General features: G+C 46.1%; 1 protein-coding gene across 1 annotated transcript; it reads left to right on the top strand.

Annotated features, from left to right (window-relative positions):
• Positions 1–2357: 2357 nt before the first annotated feature.
• On the top strand, positions 2358–7020 carry GPR182 (G protein-coupled receptor 182). The gene is made up of 2 exons (XM_055003684.1): positions 2358–2446; positions 5360–7020. The coding sequence occupies exons 1-2, from the start codon at positions 2387–2389 to the stop codon at positions 6455–6457; spliced, it is 1158 nt and encodes a 385-aa protein (XP_054859659.1). The 5' UTR covers positions 2358–2386; the 3' UTR covers positions 6458–7020.
• Positions 7021–10059: the final 3039 nt, after the last annotated feature.

Here is a 10059-nt window from a genome sequence, read left to right as displayed (position 1 = left end):
TAATAACCCACTTTTATCTTCCATTTTCTTCCATAATCTCCCCTGCCCCAAGTACCACAACCACCACAGCCGCCCATAAACAGACTTTCTACTTCAATAAGACCCTGCATGGTAGTATGCTGGGAGAAATTAATTAATTGACTAATCAGAGGTTCCTAGCAGCCCAGAGTATCTATTCACTGTGAGGGATGCCCAGCCACCCTCTGGAAGTGAACAGGTTCTTCCATCATGTGCCTCTATCAGATGTAATTGGAGCATTCAGTCACCCAGCCCCAAACAGAGACACAACAGCACTACCAAATATTGGAGGTGATTGCCTGTTGCATCTCTGCATTGCCTGTTGCATCTCTGCATGCCGCTGTTCAGGATATACATCCAAATTATGAAGCAGCACAATTGAAGGTGGGCTCTTCAGGGGACAAGCAATTCTTTCGTTTAGCATGCTACGTGAAATTTAATTCACCTAAGTGTGCTTCCCTTCTCGTTTTAAATCAGAAAAAAAATGTGTGCCGGCTCCCATTGAGAAAACACTCATATGAGTGAGAACATATGAGACTGCCTGATACTGAGTCAAGCTATCGGTCCACATAGGCCAGCGTTGAGTAGCATCAGGCCTCTAGCTGGTGATCTTTTCCAGCCCTTCCATTGGAAATTCGTAAGAAGAGATGCGAGGGATTGAACCTGGAGATGTCTGTGTGCAAAGCATGTGCTGCACTACTAAACCCCAGGAAAATGTTGCTACTTCTCCATGGATCCACCCCATAATAGCTCTAGTAGTGTCACTACAAGTTGAGAGGGCAAGACACTTCAAATGAAGGGCCAGGCCAAATGGAAAGACATGCTAGCGGACATGACGTCTGCCACTCGTATGGGTCTTTCCCGTACACTCTCTATCAGCGGTGTGAGTCCGGGATGGAGCTACAGGGGACACATGATGTTGGATCCAGACTGGAAGGCAAACTGCATGTTACAGTGATCACATGGCTGCCAACGCCATTTGAGAGGAGAATTTAGCCATTTAAAAATTGCCATGAGGGCATTATTGGGCCCGCGGCAGCACCATGAGATCTTGTGCCCCCCTCCCCCCACAAACACCTTTTCATGTGGGAGGGAGGTTTTGGCACATGCAAAGGTGTAGAGGAATGAGATGGCAGGGTGCTGCCATGCCACAGGCACAATTTTTAAATGGCTGCATTCAGGGCTCATTTCGAGGGGGAACGCGCAGGAATGCAGTTCTGGCAGTTCCCCAAAGAGGTCACATGTCAGGTGGCCCAACCCACCTGACTCTCAGCCATTTGGGGCCCGTTTCAGCCTGGATTGGGGCCAAAATGGCCTGGATCGGGCCTCTGACAGGTGGTGGATCAGTGTCCCACTCAGCAGTGGCCTGATCCTGACCATTTTGGGCCCCTTTTCGCCATTTTGGGCCCAATTTCGGCCCTGAATGGCCAGGATGGGGTCCAAAACAGCCAGGATAGGTGATGTCAGGGGGTGTGGCAAATGCAAATCAGTTATGCTAATGACACACTTCTGGTGATGTCAAGGGGTGTGGCATATGCTAATGAGTTATGCTAATGAGTTCCTCCAGCTCTTTTTCTGTGAAATGACCCCTGGCTGTTTTTTCCTCCAAAATGATGTCAAAAGCCAGAGATTCAATCTGTGGCCACCGTAACATGTCGTTTGGCCCTAAAGTTTCCATCAGCAGAACAGAACTCTACCCCCACCCCCTGCCGCCCCCTGCCCATTGCAGCCTTCTGATCTCCAAGAAATGCAGCTCCTAGGGGTTGGAGTAGGGAGAGGGGAACTGGTATAAATTGCCAGATTAGCATGGAAACAACCTATGGTGAGAGACCGAAAACCAAATACGTAAAACACAGAAAGATTCTTTATTTGCTCCCATTTTACAGAGAGGGAAACTGATCACAAGAGACAAAGTATAAAATCAAGTCCTGGAGTTCCCAAGAGATCACTCTTGCTGAAAATTTGGAAGTGCCGTTGGATGCAGCCACGTTGACAGGTACCTCGGAAGCCCCAGAACCTGTCGGCGCACTCTGTCTCCGCAGGCTGCCCTTCTGAGTACCCGGTTGCACAACGGAGAGGGGAAATCAGTGCCTTTTTTTGTTCTTGGGGAGATTTTTCTGGGTTGGCTTCTGTCCCTGGTGACGGGCCATCTGAGCTGAACCTGGATGCCCTCGAGTAAAGAAAAGAGCCTGGAACAACTGGGTTAAACAGCTCCCGTTACACCAGGGCTGTGTTTTCAGAGTAATAAGCTATGATGCTCATTTCCTGTATGGAGGGAGATAGGAAGGAGGAAAAGCTGCCGCAAGCCGGCCGTTGGCAAATACACATTCCTGGAAAGAGTGCACCTTAGACTCTGTGGAGCTACTGAATGGGAGAGGCTGCAAACCAGAGTGAAAAACACCCAGGCTCATCTTTGGTTTCTAACCAGGTAAGCACCTACTTGATTTGTTTCGCCTGAACCAGAATGTCTCACTTCCAGCTAAGCTGCATCTTGGAGAGAAACGCGTACTGTATGAAGGATGCCTGACTGCCTTCTGCTTAAGAAGCAGGACTTTCTCTTCCTTCCTCCAGATGCCCTGGAGAAAATACGCTTTCTCCCTAGGCTGATGACAAATGCTTGTTGCAACATCAAGGATGCAATCCTCCACTTCCACACTGGTCCACCCTAAGGCGATTTTTAAAATCTCAAGGCAGTCAGATCACTGCCCCAGGCAGCTTTGCTTCCGGTAGACAGGTTTCGAAGGTTTTGGTAGGGCTTCAAAAACTTGCCAAATGAACCTGACCACAGATGATAGTGAGACCGTAACAAACAAAGCAAAAAGAGCACTGTAAAGGGAAGCAAAGTTTCTCTCTAAACATTTTCAGCTATTGTTTGCTTGTAGCCTGCACTGACAATATGTTGTATTACACCAAGTGCTTTGGTACGGTGAGCTATCTTTTGTACAGAGTTCTTCCATCAGGAAGCCAGAACTCCAGGGGCTTTTGATTATCACTTGGAGAAAAGAGTTCTGTGCAACTCAAAAGCCTGCAATGCATTTCAAGGGATGGAGGGGAACATCTGTACTGCTTCAGATATTATCAGAGCAATCTCAAACAGTTCCAGAGGAGTTAGCCATGTTCGTCTGTAGTTGCAAAATAGAAAGAGTCCAGTAGCACCTTTAAGACTAACCAACTTTATTGCAGCATAAGCTTTCGAGAACCACAGCTCTCTTCATCAGATGCATGGAATCTTTCACGACTTTTGCAACTGGTTTACATTTATGTGGCCCTCACACTCTGCACCCTCTCCCCCTTCCCTCACCACCTATATACCTCTAGCCAGTTTCTTCATACCCTCCATGCATCTGATGAAGAGAGCTGTGGTTCACAAAAGCTTATGCTACAATAAAGTTGGTTAGTCTTAAAGGTGCTACTGGACTCTTTACTGTTTTGAATGAATGTTGTTAATTAATGGTGGAAAGCCACAGCGCAACAAGTGAAACTTTTTGTGTGCATGAAGTCCCAGGTCCTTGGTATATTGAGTTAAATGAGGTCAAGTTGCAAGACTGGGAAATGCCCCACTGGAGACCTTAAACTAGAGTCACCAGCAGTCAGAGTATAAATGCTTGGGTCAGTTGAATCTGCCATCTAGCTCTGCTTAAGGAAGGCAATTTCATACATTTGCATCATCTCGGCCATTGTTAAATTTCACATATAGCCCAGTCAATTTAGTTACAGCAGCCTGGAATCATGAAGCATTGCTGCCAAATCTGAGTACTCGTTGATGCATAGACTAATGGGAGATTCATATTGTTTGTAAAAGGTGAGGAAGATAATCCATAATCTAAAAACTTTCTCTTCTTGCAAAAGGAAGCAAAAAAAATGGACACATCCTATTGACAGTACGGAACCTAGCAGGGCACAATCTGACATTGGCAAAATTTTAAATCTGCATACCTGCCCAGCATTTCACACAGGGTGCTTACAAATCAAGGCATTAAGATTCTAGCTGAGACATCCGCCCCTACCCTTTTTAAAAGATCCAGTCTGATTAAGAGTTCTGGAAAACTCAAAAGCTTGGGTACTGTTTTGTGTCATTCTGGTGGGTTCTAATACAATCCAGTAGGACGGTATGTCTAAAGCTCGTTTTTCTGCCCTAGTAAAGTTAATTCTGGGGCCAGGGGGGACTATTTTAGTTGGTTCCTTGCTATCAACTAAATGCTTCCACACTATTTAGTCTGAAATAGAGACTCATTTGGTGTTTACGGAGAACCCAGAAAACATTATTGCCTGCCCAATACAGCCGAAAAAATACAGAGGGGAACACTGTGTGGTAACAAAGATAATGCATCAAAAGACCCGCAACAGTAAGGACTACCAAGGACTAGCAACTTGTGCTCACGGTGGCTTTCCGTCCTCCCTGCAGGGCTGGCGTCCTCTTTGTGGAATCTCACGACTGGGAACTGGTCATTGGAATGTGTTCATCATTTGACCACTGTGATTAAGTAAAAAGTAAAAAGGAGTGACTCGCTTCATTAAGAGACAATTTTGGGACATCTTCCCCATAGGGGAGTGTGGACTTTCTGTTTGTGCAATCCTTGTGTTCATTTTGTATTGAAAAGGAACAGGCTAGTGGCCTTTGTGATTAATATTGTTCATAAAAGTGGTTAGTAACTTACACCATAAGTGTGTGCTGTACTTTGTAGACTTTATGTTAAGTTGCTAGTCCTTACTGTTGTGGGTCTTTTGATTCATTGCCCAATACAGCCAGCAACACCAGCTGTTCTCTTCTTTTTTTCTCAGACTTTATCAGTTGTCAATTTAAAATGAATTAAAAACCTTTCACTTAATTTTGCCAACTCCGGTACAGGAGATTTGGGAGGTGGCGCCTGGGAAAAGTGGAATGGTGCGGGGAGCTCAGCAGGGTAAAATTCCACAAAGTCCAGCCTCTAGAGTAGCCATTTTCTCCAGGGAAACTGATTTCTGTGTTCTGAAGAGCAGTTGAAATGCTGGAGAGCTCCAGGCGCCACCTGGAGGCTGGCAACCTACTTTCACTGCCCTTTCCGTGCCTGATACTTTTTTCCAACCTTCTGTTTCAGTTCGTGTTTACTTATTATTTGTTTGACGTGTTTCAGTGAGATAGTTTTAATATCGTGATTTGGCTGTTCTTCGTTTCTGCTTGGAAAATCACATGAAAAAAGAGGGCACTGAAATCTTTTCCATCGTGCCCTGTGAGCTAACAACCTATGCAATTCAAATTTTGCAGGGCTGAAAAATTCGTTCTTCTTCTGGAACAAAGGAAAAAAACTCAGCTCAGCCCTTGATCCACTAGCATTCAACTCTGCTTCTCTTCTTCTTGCAGCTAAACGGCCTGCCCAAAATGACCGAGCCGGAGCCCTCGATTTTCGGCACGTACGGCGAGTTCCACAACATGACCGAGCTTTACCACCTGCTTAACCACACTTTCTACTACTGTGACTTGGGGCTGGATCATAACGTGAAGAGGGTCTTCCTCTTTGTTCTCTACCTCATCATCTTTGTGGTGGGTCTGGTGGAGAATTCCTTGGTCATCTGGGTCAACTGGCAGACCCGAGGTCACAGGAATCTGGTCAACCTCTACATCCTGAACATGGCGATTGCTGACCTCGGAGTAGTACTTTCCTTACCTGTCTGGATGCTCGAAGTGATGCTTGATTATACGTGGCTCTGGGGAGGTTTTCTCTGCCGCTTCACCTACTACTTTTACTTCGCCAATATGTATAGCAGCATCTTCTTTCTCACTTGCCTCAGTGTGGACCGTTACGTGTCCTTGACAACGTCTTCCCACTTCTGGCACCAAAACCAGCACCGGGTGCGACGCATTGCCTGTTGCTGCGTATGGGCCTCTGCGGCCATCATCCCTTTGCCTGAGGTGGCCCACATGGAGGTTGTACAATCTATTGATCCCATTTGCATCTTCGCAGCCCCCTTTGAGACCTTTGATGACTGGGCAACGGCGGCCACGTTGCTGACCACCATCCTTGGATTCGCCATCCCCTTCCCCGTCATTGCCGTTTTCAACGTATTGACCGCCAGATACATCAAGCGTTGCAACAAGCCGGAGAGCAGAAAGCACTGCGCCCTCATCTACGCCTACATCATCGTCTTCCTGATCTGCTGGCTGCCGTTTCACTTGGTTACGATTGCCATCTTTTTTGACGGCATCCACATCTTACTCCACTGCTACTTGGTTGACTTCATCTACTTCTTCTACGATATCATAGACTGTTTCACCCTGGTCCATTGCGTGGTCAACCCCATCTTGTACAACTTCCTGAGCAAGAACTTCCGAGGAAAGCTAATCTCTGCCGTGGTCAAGTACATCCCCAAAGACCCAACCGATCGGAAGGGCAGAGATGGTTCCTCCTCGAGCACCCAACACTCCATTGTCATTGCAAAAGAAAACATCTCACCGAGTTAAGCAACACTTCTAGATGCTCTCCTCCCACTTTGGTTCTGTTGTCGGACAACAAGACTCTGCATCTTTGGAAATGTCTCTTTCCAATAATGGACGGGCAATACATTTTGCGGATATTCTGCTTCCTAGGGACAGCATGGCCGTACAGGGTGAAGTGTGGAAGAGAATATATGCTGCTGTGTCAAATCTATTTAGCTTAATAAACAGAGAGAAAGGTTTTTATTAACCCCAGAAATAACAGTGATAATAAAGTATTTGTTTTCTGAGTTTTCTAGTTATTCAGAGGATGTGAATAATTCATATATTCAGGGGAGACACATTGCTGTGAATTGCGGTGTTTGATGTGCGGAATTTTTGAGTAGAAACTGCAGTTTGAAAGCACACGGAGCTGTTCCACTCATCAAAGAGAACAGTCCCTATGCATGCATCCACCCTCGTCTCATCTTATCCTGTGAGCTAAGTCAGGATGGGAGTGAGTGGCTTAAAATCCAACGGCAAGATACATGTGACGAAGAGAGCTGTGGTTCTCGAAAGCTTATGCTACAATAAAGTTGATTAGTCTTAAAGGTGCTACTGGACTCTTTTCTAATGCTGATGGGGTAAATTTCGGAGGGCATCTTGCTTACGTGCCCCACTACCACCCCCAAACCATAGCTGGCATAGGGCTGAGACCCTTTACGACTGCGGTCACTTAAGGCAACTGTCCTTCGGAAAAGGGAAAAGGGAAGAAAGCTCCCCTGCCCCTGTCTGTTCTTCTGAAGATGCCTGAAGCCATGTTACCCTTTTTATTAAACTATCATACCTACACAAGTTACTTGAAAGTCTCAAGTGACGTCTGTTCCCCTCTCCGGAAGCATAAAACTCCATTTCTAATCTAAACAGGGGGCGTGCTTGGTGTTGCAGTTTCTCTCCCCGAATCAAGCAGAAGTCTTTGCTAAACTTAGACCTCTTTGAGATTTTGTCCTTGTTGCCCTTCACGGAGCCCTGTGAGTTCAGCTGAACAACGGTAGCAAGCCCCTTCAGCAACGATCGCAATCACGTAGGGAAAGCTGCATGCAGCTCTTGTACATGCACAAATGCTTGCTGCAGATGTGAGGCAGGGAAGGCAGATATTATAGGGACAGGGACAGTAGGCACAATCTCACACGCCTCGAGACCCATTCTAATATTGATCAGGTTCAGCCTTGATGTTGCTTACTGAAACTAAACAAGCGCAAATAACAGTTTTGTGGATTCCCTCCAAGGCTTGGAAAGCTTTTTGCTGTAACATGCGGAAAGCCACGTCTTGCACCCAGTTTATTGTCAGCCAGCAACAATGGCCTACATATCCAGAGAGTAATGTGAAGCCTTGAGGCCTCTATACCCTTCCATGGAAGCCTGGTACTATTTGAACCATGTGATTTGAAGATCTCTTGGCGTTAATTTCAATGAAATGGTGGGGAGGAGAGCGTGCTAGGTAAAGGGAATGTTGCCAGAGGCCAAAGTATTGGGGGTTGGACTAGATGACCCCAGAGTCCCTTCCAACCCTATGATTCTACGGTTCTATGACAGGAGGAAGTGCTGAGCTGTTCCCAGCACTTCCTCGGCTGTACCATTTTGACTTCTAGGAATTGCGAGAATTGCGATAGAACATAGATCCAGGCCAAGTTTTGTCTCAGAATAATATAAACAGGAGGCCAAAGGAGAGAAGGTTAATAGAACTGATGTGGAATTAAATCATTGCAGGAAACCAAAAAGCAGGCATCTTGATCCTGAATGAAGACACGAAGTCTCAATTTAAACAACTACTATTGGATTCACATCTGTGGAAGAACACTTCCAATCAAGAAGGCAGATAAATTTATAGAATCGTGGGGTTGGAAGGTACCTCTAGGGTCATCTAGTCCAACCCCTGCACAATGCTGGAAACTCACAACTACCTCCCCTCCCCACACCCCCAGTGACCCCTGCTCCATGCCCCAGAAGATGGCAAACCACCATCAGGATCCCTAAACAAACTGGCTTGGGGGAAATTGCTACCTGACCCCAAGGTGGCGATCGTCATACCCTGGGCAAGTAAGAAGGAGCAATGAGAACTAAGCACTGATGTGCCCTCCCTCTCATGAGCTGCCTAGGCTCTCAGAATCAGCATTTGTGAAGCATAGAATTAAGTCCAGCATTGTTTTTCTATGAATCTATGAACATTTTATTTATGAAGAGAATGGTCAGAGGTTTTCCCAAAAGTCATCATATGTAACCACCTTATGCCAAGATAGGACACATTCTCAACCAGAAATGACTCCAGAAAGACATGTCGGTTCCTTAGACAGAAAACCCAAATCACATCCTCCATGGAGGTTAACGCATAGTAAGGGGTCCACACCTTTGGGGTGGCTTAATAGTCAACCAATGTTTAAGGTTTAAGGAGTTGCTAAACCAATGTTTAGCAACTCCTTCACTCTCCTGAATCTTCAACACCCAGAGCTCTGTCACATTGCTTTTGGAACAGCAGTGAAATTTCCAGAGTAAGAGAAGATCTCACCTGGCACATGTACACAGGACTCCATTTCGTATCATTTCACATCGCCCTGCTTCCCCTGTGGCCATCAGCCCTGAAGCTCCACCTGTCTCCTGGGCTCTGAACTGATCCTCGGAAACCTGCCCTCAAGCAAGCCCTGGAGACGGGCCAGTCTATAAGAGCCCCTGGAGCACCACTGGATGGGAGGGGGGGGTGAGCCACCTCAATTTTAAAAGTGGTGCATCGATACATTTCACTTTGGACAGGGAGACTGTGGCTGTGGATAACAGCGTAGGCTTTTATTTTTAGGCTTTTTAGTTAGGGCTCGGGGTCAGGGCAGGGTAGGAACCTTGTTTTATGGAACCAAACAAGCAACCTATAAAGGGTCCATCCAAACCCCGACTTTTCTGGTTCTCTAAGAGTTTAAAAGAGCGGCCTAGTTCTTGAATAGGAGTCTGCCAGCCTGTCTGCTGTGATTAAAGAGGTACAAATGAATCTTGAATGCTGAGAAGCCCACTCTGGGGGAAAAACTGTATTTTCCTTCTCGGTGTCAGTTTTGTTAACAGGTTAACTCCCAGGGGAGGGAAAGCATCATCTCAGAGGATTGAATTGCAGGCCAGTTGTACACTTGTTCTTACTATCCTACTCAAAACCATTTATTTCCTGCAAATATATCTTCTGTTGTTATTCTGTTCCAGCTGGGTGCTCTCTAAGCAGTCAAAACAGCTGCGGGAAAGGGGTTTCTAATCGCCTATCAAGTGCCACATTATTAGGGCCACAACTACCAGCCCTTTAGAGAACACTAAGCTACATGACAGGATCCAGTTATAAAAGCTCCCCCTCCCCCCGCCGCCCTTTAACTTATATCGTGATGGGTTTAAAAGAAGGAAAGGAGATGCCACAGGGCAGGGGGAACAGGTATCTATTCAGCCCAGACAGTCCGCTCCTCCACCCCTAGTCATACCAGGGCTACACTGCAAATAAAATCAATGACATCCAAAGCCTCTCCGTCTGTGAACAACAAGAAAATAACGATACATCGAACTCTCATGTTTTTCATTTTATTATTCTAAATAAAAAACACAATTTTGTGTCAAATGATGGAGTA

The sequence above is a fragment of the Eublepharis macularius genome, chromosome 19, assembly GCF_028583425.1.
Source record: "Eublepharis macularius isolate TG4126 chromosome 19, MPM_Emac_v1.0, whole genome shotgun sequence".
Classification (NCBI taxonomy): Eukaryota; Metazoa; Chordata; class Lepidosauria; order Squamata; family Eublepharidae; genus Eublepharis; species Eublepharis macularius.
The sequence above is the reverse complement of the archived record's forward strand: the minus strand, read 5'-3'. Positions and strand labels throughout refer to the sequence as shown.

Excerpts from the sequence above, each read along its gene's own strand:
- GPR182 (XM_055003684.1), top strand. The coding sequence starts at position 2,387 with ATGGGAGAGGCTGCAAACCAGAGTGAAAAACACCCAGGCTCATCTTTG. Across the intron at positions 2,447-5,359 it reads CATCTTTGGTTTCTAACCAG|CTAAACGGCCTGCCCAAAAT; the intron begins GTAAGCACCTAC and ends TTCTTCTTGCAG.